General features: G+C 56.2%; 1 protein-coding gene across 5 annotated transcripts in view; it reads left to right on the top strand.

Annotated features, from left to right (window-relative positions):
- SPSB1 (splA/ryanodine receptor domain and SOCS box containing 1) overlaps positions 1 to 13,422 on the top strand; it is a 62,252-nt gene extending 48,830 nt beyond the window's left edge. For all 5 annotated transcript variants that reach the window (XM_074377482.1, XM_074377483.1, XM_074377485.1 and 2 more), the window contains exons 2-3: positions 3,331 to 4,171; positions 11,378 to 13,422. In XM_074377482.1, coding sequence (XP_074233583.1) covers positions 3,478 to 4,171; positions 11,378 to 11,505 — 822 coding nt within the window. In that variant the 5' untranslated portion in view covers positions 3,331 to 3,477 and the 3' untranslated portion in view covers positions 11,506 to 13,422. The remainder of the gene's footprint in view (positions 1 to 3,330; positions 4,172 to 11,377) is intronic.
- The last annotated feature ends 3,679 nt before the right edge of the window (positions 13,423 to 17,101 follow it).

Below are 17,101 nucleotides of genomic sequence, written 5' to 3'. Positions count from 1 at the left end.
TTGCCTGCCCTCCCCACCCCCTCTTCCCAGCCTCTTCCTCCCAGGGGCCCCCTCTGCTCAAGGTCATGTGGTCCAGGGGCCAGAAGCCCCCCAGCCCCACAGACCTTGGATGGTTCCCCACATGGGGGCCCAGGAGGGTTGGAGCTAAGTGCACCTGCTTGGCAACCAGACTTGGAGGCAGGAATCTCAGAAAGGGAAGGGCCTGTGGAGCTGACCTGGACAGACAGCTGACAAGCCACTGTGAGGCTGTGCTGTCTTTTCTGACCCCTCTTTCCGAGGCCAGACTGACCTGGTTGCCACGAGATTCCTCACCACCTCCGTCTCATGCTTTTCCACTGCAGCGCTACGCGTGCAGGGCCCTCGCTCCAGCTCAGGGGTTGGTCACCTTCTTACTGGACTGTTCTTGTGAATAAAGTTTTATTGGAACTCAGCCGTGCTCACTGAGCTGTCTGTGGCTGCTTTAGTGCTGCAAGGCAGAGCTGAGCAGTTGCACAGAGACTATCGGGCCCACAAAGCCTAAAACATTTGCTGTCTCGCCCGTTGTGGAAAAGGTTTGCTGATGCTGGTCCAGCTGAAGTAGGAGTTATACGTGTGCACAGACTCGGATTTACTGGCCAGAGAGCTCCCTCCATGCGTCTCCCCCTCCCTCTCTCCCCTCTCGCAGCTCCACCTCTGACTTATGCTCATCCTCCCTGTTATGGTCCTTCTCCATTCCCCCCCCATTTCTCTCCAAGTATTTTATTAGGGTGGGGAGGTAATTCGGTTTATTTATTTTTTTAGTGGCGGTACTGGGGATTGAACCCAGGACCTCATGCATGCTAGGCATGCACTCTACCACTGAGCTGTACCTTCCCTGCTCCAAGTATTTTAAATTAATGTGTCAGAAGGACTTTTCCGCACCACCTTCCCTACCCACGTGGCCCACCTGCCCAGTGTCTCCTCTCCTCCCACCTGTTCCCACGGATGGGAGTTGGGTGGGACTGTCCCGCCATGAGGTTCTAGGAGAGAGGGCCTTCCTGCTGTGAGCCAGCCACCAGGAGGACAGCAAGCTGCCTCACTCCAGGAGGCAGTAAAATGAACTTTCTTTGGAAGTTAATTCCACTCCTCATCCTCCCAGAGAGGGGACCTGTGTCCCCGCGGAGTCCTTCACAGAGAGGTCGCCAGGCACCGCCAGAGGAGGTGTCCAGACAGAGATGGGTGTGGGTGCTTCGGACTTTGAGATCTGCCTTGGGTCAGCCTCCCCACCCCCCACTCAGAAAGATGCTGTCGAGGAGGCATGGAAGAAGGGGGTCAGGGATGGCTGAGCCGAGGGGCCGGTCTCTGCAGGAACCAGGACCATGTTTCCACACCAAAACCCAGAACCCTCCACCCTTGTGCAGCCTGGTGATCAGGCCCCGAAGCCACGGGGTGCCCGCTCAGCAGGGCCCGTAGGGGAGTCCTGGAGGTTTCCATGGCTCTTGGGAGTTGATGGGACTGAGACCTTGAAACTGGGACTGTCCTGGGAGTTCCAGGACATGAGGTCATGGTATCCTCAGAACTTTCTAGAACCAAGGTGGTCCCCCGACTACAGAGGGACCCCTCAGCTCTGAACTGGCTTTGAAAATATTTGACACAAGGGGTCCCAGCCTGTCTCTGAAGCAGTGCCCATGAGGGAGTTGGGGAGCCCCTTGTTCCACACCAGAAAGGGGAGGAAGGGAAGAGTGACCTGCCCACTGAGATGAGGGATCTGGGGCCAAGTGTCCCCACAGGGGCGTCTGCTGAGAGCCAGCCTCCAGCAGCCCTGGCTGCCCTGAAGGTGTCATCTCACAGGGTCTCTTCCCAGCTGAGAGGGAGGCAGCACCAGGTCAGCTGGAGACCTGACAGGCATCTGGCTGGTCGCTGAGCCCCAGTAGGGAGGCCAGTGGTCCCAGGTTCCCAGACTGACGTCCTGCAGCCGGTCCCTGCCCTCATCCCCCAGCAGGCACTCTGTCTTCTGCCACCGTGGGGAAGCAACACACCCACTGCAGGGGGCAGCCCTGCAGTCCGCACACTGGGCTCCTTTGTGTTCTTTGTCCCAGGCACCAGAGTGCTCCCTGGAACAAGTGACCCATGTGACGCTCCTCCAGCAGCCAGGCACCGATGGCCTCTCGCCCGGGCTCCTCTGCATACTCATTTAGTCGTGTTTATTTAGCCCAGAGCCTGCCTGCTCCCTTGTCTGGTCATTCCTAGGAGCCCGTCTCCATACCAGGCAGCCCAGAGTCCTTTCCACTGGCCAGGGAGTTTGTGGTGGCGGGAAGAAGCTTTTCTCTCCAGTGAGCCACGGGAAATCAAAATAGCATGTGATTTTTCCCTCTCCAAGGCAGGCAGCAAGGACAGGAGTGGCCAGAGTCCTGTCCCTCGTTTCAGTCCCCTCCTCCTGGTGCTGCCGATGAAGAGGAGGGGACGGATGCAGTGAAATCTCTCCTCCAACTCGTGGCTCTGATCCCCCTTAAAGGACCCAAGAGACAGTAAAGCCAGGGTGGGAATGAGGCGTCTTGGAGTCAGACTTCCTCTCCAGATGGGCTGTTGGGACCCAAGGAGCAAACATTAGCTGCTAGTTGAAGGATGTGGGTAGGAAAGAGGCAGCCGTCTAAGCGTTGGTCCAGAGCTACCTGGGGGTGCAGGATGAGAGCCACTGTGCCCACCTGACTCGGGCCAGCTGAGCCCCGAGAAGAGCATCACTGGCAGCCCCAGCCCAGGCACGATGTGTGACGTGCTGTGGAGGTTGCTGCAGCCTCAGGGGCCTTTATAAGAGCTTTATGTGCCCCCTGGGGTTCCCTTCCCTAGAGTGAACCAGTGGTACATCTTTGGAGGCAGCTGTGGTGGGAAAGAGAGGAGGGGCTGAGAGTTAGCATCTCAAACAGCTTCTGCTGCCACTTGGGGCTTCCTCTGCCCTCCAAACAGCAGGTGCGAGAAGTAAGCTTCCTCTTGCTCTGACCAGGAGAGATGCCCACCGCACCAGGCTGATCTGGGGACCGGGACCAACTTGGCTTTCTGCCCTGAGAATCCATGCCTGTTTCAGGCCACGCATCTGACACAGTTGAGCATAACGCCCATCCCCAGAGCCCACCTTTGCACGCAGACTGCCTGGTGGACGGCCCCCTCCTTTATGCCAACCTAGCTGCGGGCCCAGAAGGGAATTTCAGTCTGTGCCGAGGCTCTGGCCTGCCCCGAGTTGGGTGTGTTGGGAGCCAGGAAGGCAGGCTGCCAGGATGTGCCCATACGATAGGAACCTTGTGCCCCTAGCTGGCTTCTCCCCTTTCTCTCCGCACCCCTGCTCACTAGCCTCGTGTTTCTTTTTCCATCTGCCAGGCAATACTGGGCACTCCGCCCTGTGCAGAGGCCGCCTAGCCACGTCCTGGGAGTGCTGTCTGGGCCTGATTGGAAAACTGGAGAAGAGGCCCTGCGATTGATGAGTGTGCCTTGGGAGTCGGTGAACAGGTGATACAGGAGGCCAGGATGGGTCAGAAGGTCACTGGAGGGATCAAGACTGTGGACATGAGGGACCCCACGTACCGGCCCTTGAAGCAGGAGCTCCAGGGTCTGGACTACTGCAAGCCCACCCGCCTGGACCTGCTGCTGGACATGCCCCCCGTGTCCTACGACGTCCAGCTGCTCCACTCCTGGAACAACAACGACCGCTCGCTCAACGTCTTTGTGAAGGAGGACGACAAGCTGATCTTTCACCGGCATCCGGTGGCCCAGAGCACAGACGCCATCAGGGGCAAAGTCGGGTACACACGCGGGCTGCACGTGTGGCAGATCACGTGGGCCATGAGGCAGCGGGGCACCCATGCCGTGGTGGGCGTGGCGACGGCGGACGCCCCCCTGCACTCCGTTGGGTACACGACGCTCGTGGGGAATAACCATGAGTCCTGGGGCTGGGACTTGGGACGCAACCGGCTCTACCATGATGGCAAAAACCAGCCGAGCAAAACGTACCCGGCCTTTCTGGAGCCGGACGAGACGTTCATTGTCCCTGACTCCTTCCTGGTGGCCCTGGATATGGACGACGGGACCCTGAGTTTCATTGTGGATGGACAGTACATGGGAGTAGCTTTTCGGGGACTCAAGGGCAAAAAACTCTATCCTGTAGTGAGCGCCGTCTGGGGCCATTGTGAGATCCGCATGCGCTACTTGAACGGACTTGACCGTAAGTGTCCTCTGCGCCGTCCAAAGTGGCAGTGTCCCTGGACTTCCCGTGTTCCCCTTGGCCTGGCTGAACCTGGTTGAAAGTTTACAGTTGTTGAAATTTAAATATCTTTATCCCAGCATTCAGATCCTCAGAGGTGACTCTTGCCTGCCTCTGGTTAAAGGAGGATTTCTAGCCAGAGTCTGCCAGATTTCCTGTCAGCACCTGTGGATGGATGGATGGATGGATGGATGGATGGATGGATGGATGGATGGGTGGATGGGTGAATAAATGAGTGAATAGGTGGATGGATGGTCTTTGGTAGATGTGATTGACCTGCCTCCAGATTTGATCTGCAACTGACTACTTTCTAGCACAGTAGCCAGCACGGTATTGAGCTGGGCTTTGCGGCTTTGGGGGTACTAGGGCCTCTCACATAAATGAAAGCCAGTGGGCTCCTTTGGGACACAGTTCCCTGAGAGGAGCTTGTTCAGTGTCAGGAGGCCTTTGGAGAGGAGAATGTGGATTAGAATCGGGCTGAGTCAGCAGCAGCTTCCACCTGTCCCTTTGGAGAAGGGAGTGGCCTTTCTTAGACCACGTGTGAAAACAGCCTGCATGTCCTGGTAGCACACAGCAGCACAGGCCTGGGATGGGAAGTGGGGAGCTCTGTGGCTTTGTGGCTGGGAGCCCATGGTGGCAGGAGACCGCAGGGTTCCAGAACATGTTTGACCCTCACTCCTTTGCGAGTCCGTTCTACCATCTGCAGATGCCACCTTTGGAAAGGGGGTGGGCCAGAAAGCTTTGTCCACCCATGCACTGACCTCTTTAGGGGTGGGCTTGGCCTGGCATCCCCGGGATCTAGCCCCACTCGCAGCCCAGGTGAGTGGTGGACGAAGCCCTGGCCAGGGGTCAGGAGCACAGACACTTCCTCTGGTCTTGCAGCCTCCAAACTTTCAGGTTCTCCCATTCCTCCTTCAGTTTGCGGAAGATGCCGGAGAAAACATCCAGGACCACTAGGCAGAGCTAACTCTTAAAATGTTTCTCTTTGGAAGCCTCTTTCTGTCGCTGCCCCTCTTGGGCTCTGCCTGGGCGATGACAGTGAGCGCACAGCCAGGCGGGGCACCTGCCTCACCTGTGCAGGTGGTGCGGGCGACTGGCACCCTAGGCCGTGCGGCTCGGCGGGGCGGCCAGGTGTGCGTCCTGCAGGTAACCTCCCCGAGGAAGTAACCTCAGACCTGGTCTAGGGAACCAGCAGGGCGAGTTCTGTGAGTCTGTCTCCCCAGGTGACAGGGTAAAAAGTCCACAGCCAAATCTGCCCTGTGCAGGGATGGGCAAGGATTGGGAGCCCTGGGATCTAGGATCTCAGGGGACCCTGGCCCACAGCCCTGCCTCCCTCTTTCTGGCAGAGAGTGACCACGGCCTGTTCTGTACAGGGAGACAAGCGAATTGTTGGGCCAGTCGCATCATTGCCAGGCCCCTGGGACTGCTGGTCTCCACAAGAGCCGTGCAGCCCTATCCGTTCTGGAAACAGGGCCATCGGTGCAGTGAGGGCATGGCTTTACTGTTCACGTGCCCAGCTCCAAGGCAGAACACAGGATCCAGAGCGGCCGGGAGGGGACTGGAGCCTGTTCACCCGGGGCAAGTCAGGGCACGCGCGAGCAGAACGGTTTCCCCGCCAAGTCAGGACAAGGCTCGGCAGCTGGTCTGCCGGAACAGTCTTGGAGCCCCAGCGGTGTCATAGGTGTAGGCCCTGTCAGCTCTGCATCAGATGGGAGGTCTGATGCTTTCATCATTTTTGGGGTTTGGGAAATGTAAGCGGGGCTGAGGCAGGGAGGAGCAGCATGGGCTGTGAGAATCCCACTGGTGAGCCAGACCTTGAGTGGAGACCAGGTGCCCAGTGGCTTGAGCCCCCTCAACACTCTTGGTTACCGATGGGGACCCCCTCCCTCCCCACCAGAATCATCATGACAGGCAGTGCCAGGGCCCCTTGGCTTCTTGGCTTCCCCACTTCTGGTCAGACATGAATGGGCCCCACTCTGCACTGCTGGCTGACTTCAGAGGATCCAGGTGGGGAACTCCGTGCAGCCGGTGTAGCATCCCGGGCCACTGCGAGATGTTAGATCTCATGTCCTGGAAGGGTCACTCTGGCTGCTGTTTAGAAATGGATGGTGGGGAGGAGAGTGGCCACTGCAAGGCCAGGGAGGAGCCCTGACCATTGTCCAGGGCAGAGGTGATAGGGGCTAAGGCCAGAGTGGGCACCATGGAAGTGGGGAAGTGGAATTTGAGATGCTTACTTGACCCATCCTGGTGGCTCTGCGAGTCTGAGACAGTGGTCAGTCGGGGAGTCACCGGTGGTGGGATGGAGCTTAAAGCTTGGACCCCTGGATGAAGTCACCTAGGGAGGGACAGGGGAGAGGGCTGAGGCCAAGCCCTGGGGTGGACAAGGCGGGAGAAGAGGTGGAGTAGCCGTGGGGCTGGAGGAGAGAGGGCTGTCCCGGACACCAAGCGAAAAAAGGAATTCACGAAGGACAAAGTGAAGCCGGATCAAGTACACTTGTGGCTGAAACTTGTCCATCAGCTTTGGCAGTGAGGTGATCACTGGTGACCTTGTCAAGGGTCATCTGGATGGGGTGGGGTCAGAATCCTAAGACAGTGGCTGGTGTAGAGAGGAGCAGGAAGGGCGGTGTGGTCATTTCCTGAGGCCACAGGGACAAGTGACCACCAACTGGGCAGCTTCAAGCAACAGAAATGTGTGCAGCCCCAGGTCAGGAGGCCAGGTGTCCGAAACCCAGGTGTGGGCAGGGTTGGTTCCTTCTGAGGGTTCGAGTCAACCCCACACCAGCACTCCTTGGCTTGTAGACACATCACTCAGTCTTGGCCTCTGTGGTCACGTGGCCTCCTCTGTGTCTGTCCTCTTGTTACAAGGACACCAGCCATTGGATTCAGTACCCATCCTACTCCCGTGGGGCCTCATCTTAACTAATTACAACTGCAAAGACCCTGTTTCAAATAGGGGCACATTCTGAGGTTCCAGACGGTCCTGAATTTAGTGTGGGGGGCGGGTGCCATTCCGCCCGCGGTACCTTCCCCCTCCTGGGCTGCCACCTGGCCAGGAGACAGGACTGTGACAGACCGAGTCCAGCGCTCAGATGGTGGAGTGTCTGTCAGGTGAGGTCAAAGGGCGCCCAAGTACTGGGCCCAGGAGGGTTTGCTTTCCTTTACAAGGCAGCTGAGGAGGGAGGAATGTCAGGATCCACCCAGGGAGCAGGGTGTGACAGGCAGAAGCTCTGGCCAGGGCTGGCCAAATACATCTTCTTGGTGTCAGGCCTGGACTGGACTTTGCTCTCAGTCTTGGAGGTGGTTCTGATCTGTTCCTGCTCCCGGGGATGTTTGGGAAGTCTGCTCCCTCCTTCCCTACCCAGCCCTACCCAGCCTGGTCACCAGGTCCTGACCTCAGCAGGGAGCAGCTGTTCACAGAGAGGGTCAGCAGAGTCGCCGGTGGCATGTGGATGCTGCGGTGGCCGTTTGTCCTCCCAGCCTGCCTTCCCCTGGGAACCAGGCAGACCCTTCCCCACCCCATCAGAGTCCCTGCCCCAGTGCTGGGGCCATGGGCTGAACTGGCTGGGGCCAGAGCAAAAGCAGTGTGTCCCTACGTGACCTACCCTGTCCAGACAACAATGATCACAGGCCACGTGCTCTGACTCTTCCCTGAAGGCTTGCGACCTCTGGGGCTGAGGCTGTAACCAGAGGGGCTGCTGTGGCACCTTGCTCTTTCCTGGGGCCAAGGGGCAGAGATGGCCATGGCAGTGGGGAGACAGGGCCCAGCTTGGCCCCAGGCCTGCCTGCCACATTCCCCAGAGATGCAGAAGGGAGAGGCCCCTTTGCAAGCAGCAGACTGGCCATCACTCAAGGGAGAGTCCCTGAACCATGGGTTCTCCCTGCCCCCACTGCTTTTAAAGGCACCTCCCAGTCAGGAAGCATTTCCCTGCAATTCAGCATTTTCAAATTCTCTCTTTCACGGCTCCCAGATACATTTGGTGTGGTTTGTCATGATTGCCAGTTCAAGAAAGGCTCAGCTCTTTTCCTGTCGTTCAACTTGGTGACCTCTTCCCGGTGTTCTCCTGGCCTCCCCAGTGCCCTCCCTGGCACCTCACGTCCTGCACCTCCATTCCAGCTGGGCTCTGGGGCAGCTCCTCATCGGGGGGACCAATCACCCCACCCTGCAGGGGCTTCCTTCTAGGGGAGAGGGGCCATGTGGGAGGCAGGGGAGCATATGAAGAGAGCAAACTCTCAGAACGGGGGGGCACAGAAGCAAGTCTGCCCACGTGCCCTGGCCGGGTGTCCGGCGTCCTTCCCTGATGGTCAAGGACAAGGGTGGTATTTTGTTTTGCTTCTTTTTTGTAAGAACTGCTTCATGTAAAGGGGAAACACACACATGCCTTGGGACGGTCCTCCTCCGCCCACAACTTTCCAGCATCCTTTTCGTAGAGCCTTTTCACTGCAGGCTGCCTGCAGAAGTGAGTGCAGGGCCAGTCCTGGGAGCCGGGAAGGTGTTGGATGGGAACCTCCCTGAACCAGGCACTTCCTGACTTGAGATGTTCATACTTGACCTCACAGCCCCGAAGTTCATTCACTTAGCCCACGAACAGGACGCCAGGCTCTGGGGGCAACGGCTGGGTTGCAGTCTCTTGGAGAACCGGGAGACGGCCCCGCCATCTGTTCAAATAGACCACCAGGTGCTCATTTCTCCTGGAAATGTGGAAGTGGGCGTGTGGTCTCGTCCATTTCCTCAACCTTCTGCTCCCGTAAATAGCGCCAGCGTCACTTCCTGATTCCTGTGCTGCTCTCTGGGCGCCACTCCCTCTCATTCATATAAACTATGTAAATGAGCAGGCGCCTAGGCTTCCTGGAGGTGGACATTGCGGCCAGAGGCCCCTTGTGCCTCCGAGGAAGAGCACTGGGCACTGGCTGTGTGGATGGAGTTGGATGCAGAACCTGCCGCCCCCTGTCCAAAGTGTTGAGGTTGGGGGAGGCCCCCGGAGTCCTGTTAGCGACCAACCAAAATGTGTGGGACAGATGTTTCTCCTGGCACAGTGCCCACGTCCTTTTCTGTAGCCTCGCGCTGGGTCTCTGCAATCAGACCGTGACCCTGAGCATCACTGTTTTGCCTCCTGCGAGATCAGTGGGGCTGGGAATGACCTGCTGTCTTGGAAATGTTTATTCCTGAGGATGTTGGTGAGTGGACCTGAAACCCATGTAGCCAAGAGGTGATGATGGGAACTCCCTCTCTGCCCTCCCCCCACAGCCTGGTAGGGCTCTCAGCCACGGTCAATGGCTCTTAATGCTTTCTCAAGTGCCTTGGGCCACCAGGGGAAGCCCTCTGCCTCCCAGTGGGAGCTGAGCCACATCCTTGTAGGATAAGGCGCTGGGGGAAGATGGAAGAGAGGGGAGCCCAGTTCCCCTACTCGATCACTCAGAGGACCACTCCCTTCACAACAGCTGGTCCAGCCGAGAGCTGCTGTGAGGTGTTGCTGGCCTTCAGGAGCTCAGCCAGTGGGACTTTGGGGAGCCTTATCTTACGATGGATGGGGAAACTGAGGCCCAGGCAGAGGGAGTGATCTGCTCGAGGTCAGGCTGCTGTGCAGGGTGGAAGTGAAGGACCAGGTCAGGGATCACCGAGGCAGGACACTGTATGGTGAGGTAGACCCCAGGCTCTCCTCCCCAGGAGGACCTCGGCCTGACCCACCAGGAGTCTGTGGAATCCTTGACCCAAAAGGTCATTTAGTTCATCCTTTGCTTCCAGGAAAGGCCCTGTTTCAAAGCTTTCCATGAAAAACAGTTGTCACTTTAGCCCTGTCTCCTGTGACTGCTCCTGGGAGATGAAGACCCGTTGTTTGTCTTCCTTTAAAGCCTGGAATTCAGTAAATGCATTATCAAGCCTAAGACGTATTTTTTATTAACAGCTTTATTGAGCTATAACTCACACGCCACACAAGTCACCCATCAGCGTGCACGGTTCGCTGGCCTCTCGTGCACTCACAGCTGTGGACCACCGCGGCGGTCCTCCTCACAGCACTTCCGTCACTCCAGAGGGAGCCTCTGCTCATTAGCGGTCATGCCTTGTCTATCCCAGCACCCCCACCAGAGGATTTGGTCTTCAGTAACAGAATTTTCAATGTTATTTTTAATATTCTAAGACACATTGGTGAATATTAAAGAACTTTAATCTACTTTTAATTGGTGGAATGAGATCTGGGCTTTATTTTGCTCATAAAATACTCGGGGGAGACCATGGATGAAGCCACCAATCCATTCATTTCAGCTCTTTCCATGTCCAGGACTTGGTGGGGGGACCCCGAGCTATTCAGGTGTGCTCACCTATACCTGGTTTCAGGCACAAGAGCAAGGAGTCAGCTCACGGGGGCCCCTGGCAGCCTCCAGGGCCAGGGAGGGCATGACTTTCTGGCTCCTTTTGGAGCTGAGACTTTAAATAAGATGCAGGCTACACAGAGCCTCTTGCAAGAAGCCGGGCCCCCTGGGAACACAAAGACAGAGGTACAACGGTAGACTGCAGCTAGCAGCCCCTCTGGAACCCAGGGCCTGCGCACCTGTGCCAAGAGCTGGGCCCAGACTGCCTGGATTTGGATCCCGGCCTGTAACCCTGGCAATTTGGTCCCCTCGGCTGTAGAGATGAGAACGGTACCCATGAACAGTTGCATTAACACCAAATGATTCCCCTCCTAAAAGTCCGTGTGGGGTCTGGTGCTAGGGAGGGTCCACTCTGTGTGCCCTGGATGGACGTGCATTGAAGGCCACCACTTGTCCGGTGGGTAAGAGCAGGGACGGCCTGGGGTGGAATCCTAGCTTCACCTCCTACCAACAGTGCAACCCTGGGCAAGTGATTTGGACTCTCCACCCCTCAGTTTCCCCATCTGTAAAATGGGAATGATAATAGTACCTGCCCGTGACTATTAAACCATTCATCATGAACCATTGCCAGGATTAAATGAGTTAGTGTTCGCAGAGGGGCTTACAAAGGTGCCTGGCCCAGTTGAGTTCTCTGTGCTAGCAATTAATAGCTCATTTAAAATGTAAAATGAGTTAATTTTTAATAGTCTGTGTATTAAAACTACAGTTAATGATGCTGTTGCTGTTAGTGTTGTCTGTTCTAGAACCACCCAGAGCTGTGCTAACCCGACGCTCTCTGTCTCTCCTCGGTTTCCCCAGCGGAGCCCCTGCCGCTCATGGACCTCTGCCGCCGCTCAGTGCGCCTGGCCCTGGGGAAGGAGCGCCTGGGTGAGATCCACGCGCTGCCGCTGCCCGCCTCCCTCAAGGCCTACCTCCTCTACCAGTGACGCCCCGCCCGGGGCCGCCCGCACGACAGCCCCCTGGTGCCAACTCACTGAGCCACCGCCGCGCCCCGCATCTTGGACCGGCGTTCTCGGCGTGGGAGGAAGTCCCTCTCTTCCTCTTCATCCTCCCTGGCTGCCCCGCCAGACACAGACAGCTCTGGACGCGGGCCCCTCCGTTCCCCTTCCGGACGTTGGCAGAAGTTCCCTGCGTGCCGAATCACGGCCCCTCCTCGGACAAAGACACATAGAATAAACTCCTACCCTGAGCTCTGGTCTGCTCTCCGGGTAGCCTGGGGTACTCCCCCACCTGCCGGGTCCCACAGTGATGGAGCAGGTGGGAGATGCCCTGGTGCCGAGAGCAGATCCCGGGGGTGCTAAGAGGTGCTTAGACAAGGGCCGGGGCCCACCCAGCAGGGCCCGGCCACGGCAGACGAAGCTCAGGATGTCAGAAGCTCACCATGGCCACCAAGGCAGAAACCAAAATTGGACCTTCCGCAGGCACGTGAGCACCGAGCATCAGTCCTGGCTGTTGGTGCCCCCTGTACCCTGTATTTATTCTTTTAACAATAACAAAAGCCATTTATTTATTCCATTTAGAAAGGAAAGCTTGTTTGGGTCACCTCTCTCTGGAGTGTTCTGTTGCTTTTCATCCACCTGCCCCTCCCTGGGATGTGTGTGCCTCACCTGCCCTTCTCGCTGGGTCGTGTCTGTGATGTGTCCCCACGTGGGGACAGGGTGTCTTTGTTTGGGTCTCTTGACCTAAGGTTTCCAGGGGGCACCGAGTTCCCAAGCGGGCCCCTCAGGGAGCATCAGCCTCACGTGCAATATGAGAGTCTTGGGGGACCAGTCGGCACGGGCTGTGGCAGCTCCCTGTGTCTCTCCTGGAAGCCACTTACCACTTGGGCTCATACGTCTTTGCACGTGGTTTTATTTCTTTCGTCTTCTATGGGATTTGGGGTGTGGTTTCGGTTTTACTTTTGCTTTGCTACCTGAGACCTTCTACGCGCATCCTCAGAAGCTTCGGCTTCCCCGAGGGCCACCTCAGCCAGGAAGGGAAGATGTGTGAGTCTCCATCCCCCGAGAAGCCAGGGGCGGGGTGGGGTGGGGGAGACCAGAGTAGAGTCGTGGATCCTAGAAGCCAGTGCAGGTCTCTGCTAAATGCCCCTGTCCACGCTCTGGGCCAGTTCATCGTGATGCCCCAGTGCTAGAGGGGCAGGGTGGGGCGGGGCGGGCAGCCAGCAGGAGACGGACACTCCCTCTCCTGCACAGCTCCCCACGTAGCAGACCCCAGCACCTGCCAGCACATTCACCATTTCTTATGTCTTGAAGTCAACGCTCTTAGAATCTGACTTCTGTCCATTTCTGTACAGGTACAATAGATGACTTTATTTGTTTAAAATGTTTAATATATATGCATATATATTTGTCTGTAAGAATCGTGTTTTAAACAGCTGCTGTAGGGTACCTTTAAAAAAAAGTGTGTATTTTTTAAAGCACAAAATTGGTGCCAAGACTGGGTGAGGAGTGTAAATTACCCCCTTATTATTTAGAGGTGTTTTTTTTTCAGGGGGTGGCGGGGGAGGAACCTTACCTGTAAGACTTTTAAAGATTGTCCTCACTCCGGTTTCAGGTTGGGTCATGTTTTGATGAATGTTGCACACAAGAGGGTCTCACTTATACAGATCCAGCCTTATCACCTTGACCCAGCCGTCTCCCGCAGACGCTGGACAAATCACCGGGCTCCTTGTCATCTCTCTGCATGTCCCGCCCCCCAGCTCCCCGAACCTCAACCCCATCCTTCTTTCCTCTCAGCCCAGAGCCTTGTGGCCTGTACAGTTTTGAAACTCCCATTCTATTTTATGATGGTTGATAATAGTCAGTAACCTTATTAGAATAAAGTAAAGTTTATTAAAATAGAAAGCCACTTTGTTGTTTTTTTTATTTTATTTTTTCAATTGAACTGTCGTTGATTTACAATGTTAGTTTCAGGTGTACAGCAAAGTGATTCAGTTATACATATACATATACATATATATATATATGCGGATTCTTTTCCACGGTAGCTTATTACAAGAAATTGAATATAGTTCCTTGTGCTACACAGTAGGTCCTTGCTGTTTATCTATTTTATATGTAGTAATGTAATACAAAGCCACTTTGTGCTTTGGGGGAAGGGATGGGGCGTGGCTGACTCCTCCCTGGGTCCATGGTTTTCAACAGATAAGGGGGTGACCCTCCCTGACCCTTTGGGAGAGGGTGGGATGCCAGCTGGAGCCCCAGATGGAGAAGGAGACTCCTGGAAGGGGTGATCCCAGAACCTCCCCGTCCCTTTTCAGAAGTTCGTGAGCCTGCAGCTCAGAGTAAGGGACTTGCTGACCTAATAGGATTCTGCACATAGTGAACACCTCTGGCTCATGGTTGAGTTGCCAGTGGACTTTTAGGAGCCCAGGTGTGGGCTCAGAGTCCAGGCTCTGGGCACTCAGTGGAAGGAGCTGGAACTTCACTTCATCTTCGTGTACCCAGTGCCAAGCGCATAGTGATGCCAAGTGAACTCATTCTGCCTGCCACTGTGAGCAGGGTCTCCCCTCCCCACACCCCAGCACAGCAGAGAAGACAGGAAATTCCGGCTTAGAGAATTGGTGAGAAAGTGAACAGTCAAGAAATTTACTAGATATGATCACGTGTTGTGACTAGTTTCCAAAGAATTAACAAGGGTGCATTCAGCTCCCTTTGGGTACTTTTCATTCTAAAGGCATGTCAGAATCCGTGGTGATGGGAAAAGTGCCCTGGTCTGAGGGTCCAAGACCCCTGGGACCAAAGTCCTGTGTCCCTTTCTCTGACGGCCCCCTGACCAGCTTTTTTCAGACCACCTGCATCGGCACCACCTGGGAGATGTTTGTTAAAGTGCCCGTCTCAGGGCCCCACCTGGGATGGGCTGAATCAGCACCTCTGGGGACCAGGAATTGGCAGTTTTCTCCAACTACGCAGGGACCTTGTTGAAGAGCATTTGGAGACCACTGTTGGAGACCGTGTCAGCTTTTTCTCTGTAAAAGTTGCGGGGTAAGGGGAGATTCTTTCAGTGTGTTGGTGGGCTGGTCCAGCGATGAGCACGTGGCCTCCTGAGTCAGACCTGTTCAGATGTTGGCTCTGACCCTCACGAGCTGTGTGATCTTAGATGAGCCTCCGCAAAATGGCAGTCATCACAGTGCCCATCTCGGAGGAGGGTAGCAAGAGTGAAATGAGGCTTTAGAACAGGACTGGGCATATTAACCAGCCTGCAAACAAATGCTGTAATTGCTCACGCACTTCTGTTCTGGGAAATGGCAGTTCCTGGATTGAACTTGGTTTCTGAGAATGGACCAAACGTTCCTAAACCAACTTCCTGACAAATGTTCTTTCCTCCCAGGTAAAGTCTTCAAAGATCAAGGGTGGGTATTGGGAAAAGGGACCCCTGGATGCCTTCCCCAGATGCAGCTGGAAGAAAGGGGTGGGCTGAAATTATTTTTAGGTTGGAGTTCATGTCTGGGTTGCAGTTGGGACTCCAGCTTGCTTAGAAGTGGTGGCAGGGGGAAGCGAGGGGTCAGACGGTGGGGTAGGACGGAGGCGGGGGCTAGAAGCATGGGGAAAATGAGGGCCTTTGTGCTGCCGAGAGACTTCTGGGGGAGCAGGGTTTCGTGCTGAAGGGAGCGGTCTTAATAAAACCATCTTGCAGACTGGCTCATGTGGTTGTAATTAATACCCTGCCTTCAAGCAGGTAGCGGGCTCTCGGGCTTGGCCATCGATGGGAAGAGCCCTCCCTCCCCCCTCGGCAGACCATCTCCTGCACACGGCTTCCCTCCCGCCCCCGCCCCCCCCCCCCCCCCCGCTTCTCCTCGGCGGGGAGGGCTAGATGAGGAATGTGGATTTACTGAACCATAAAGTATGCCGGGGGAGCTGGGGAGGGGGCCGAAGACAGAGCAATTAGTTCATGCTCCAGTCCAGACACCCAAACATGGTTGGAGGCCAGCTGCAAGGAATATTTGAAATAAATGAGCTGCCTGGGGCCAGGAGTTGCTGTGTTGTCTGTGCGGGGCCATGGCAACCAGGGAGGAAATCATGAGCTAGGGACTGGGCTCTAGAATCAACAAATGATGTCCTGGCCGAGCAAACGCAGAGGAAGCCACTCAGGGCTCTCGGAGGGCTTCTCAGGGCTCAACTGCTGGCGGGCAGGACCAGCAACCGGCCTCCTGTTGTCCTCGGCAAAATCCGGTCCCAGCTTCAGGCCTCCGTGTCCTCTGAGGGCTCTGACTTTCCTTTCTTTTTTTAAAGAGAAAAAGAAGCTAACACTTCTCTGGAACCTTTATTCCTGGGCCGGAGAACAGCTGCTGGTCTGATAATGATATTTCTGGGCAGAGAAAATGTTCTCGCTGGAAAAGCCCAGGCTGGGGAAACTAGCTAAATGGAAGGTGGCACTGACCTTGCCCCGGGTCTGTCTTCCCGCCCAGCCCAGCAGTAGCCTCTTCTGGGTCTACTTTGTAGACAGGAAAAGCAGAGGCCTCATGTATCCCTTCCCTGACTCTTTTGAGGGTGGATCTCACAGCCACCCCTAAGAATGTGTCTCACAGAAGTGCAGGAGTAACAGGACCTAGTTTGGGGGCCTCAATTTGAAGTACAATTACCTCTTGCATCTGAATGACCAGGTGACCTTGGGGAAAAAACAAAATCCCAGAAATTTTGATGCAGTAGAGGGGTCCCTGGGGCCCCAGAATTACGTGCAAGGTTATACCCATGCAGAGCACCAACCACTTCCCCCGCCCCCCGCCACCGCCACTGTTCCCCACTTCCTGCAGAGGCCCGAGAGGGGCTGTGACCCAGAGGAGCTTGGCGAGCACCAGGGTGGAAGATTCCATGGGAATCAGCTCTACCCGCCCTGCTTCAGACCGTGAGCAAAAGCCCCAGGCAGCTGGGGCTGCGACGGAAGTGCTTGTCTCGGAGGAGTGAGCAAGGTGGGTCCCAGGGGAAACGCCGGGGTGGGGGCGGAGGAGCTTCAGCCTTGGGCTCTTCCCCTGAGCCTCGGTTTTCCCCAAGGAAATTAGTCCCTGGAAAGCCAGACCAGGATCTGAGAGCTGCCCCTGCGCCGTCCCGTAGGGCCGGCCACTGGGGAGCTGCTCGAGGCCACTTCCCACGACCTCAGAGCCCACCCAGGACCATGTCCCCTGACGTTCCACTTCCCCTCCCACCTGTGTCCCTGGGCCCCACATTTTGAAAATTTTCAACCAAAGCCCATTTATGAAGTGCCCTCCCAATGATTTCTGTTAAGCGAAGCCGCCATTGGGCTGTTGATGACACAGGCAGAGTAAACTCCAGCCCCAAAGCAAAGGCCCTCACCTTCCAGCTGATCTGTGTGTTGGGGCTGCGTGATGGGGACAGGGTCTGGACACCATCCAGAGCCAGGACAGCCCGGGATTCCAGCCCAGCTCCCCTCCTTACTGCCCGGAGGGGAATAAGAACCCCAGGAGCCTTGTTGTCCCCATCTGTGACGTGGGACCCACACTTTCCTCCCAGAGGCCACTGAGCCATCATAGGTTTAGGGCTGAGCACACCAGGATACCGGTATGAG

This window comes from Camelus bactrianus, chromosome 13 (assembly GCF_048773025.1).
Source record: "Camelus bactrianus isolate YW-2024 breed Bactrian camel chromosome 13, ASM4877302v1, whole genome shotgun sequence".
Classification (NCBI taxonomy): domain Eukaryota; kingdom Metazoa; phylum Chordata; class Mammalia; order Artiodactyla; family Camelidae; genus Camelus; species Camelus bactrianus.
Note: the sequence above shows the minus strand (reverse complement) of the source record. Positions and strands in the feature narration are given on the sequence as shown.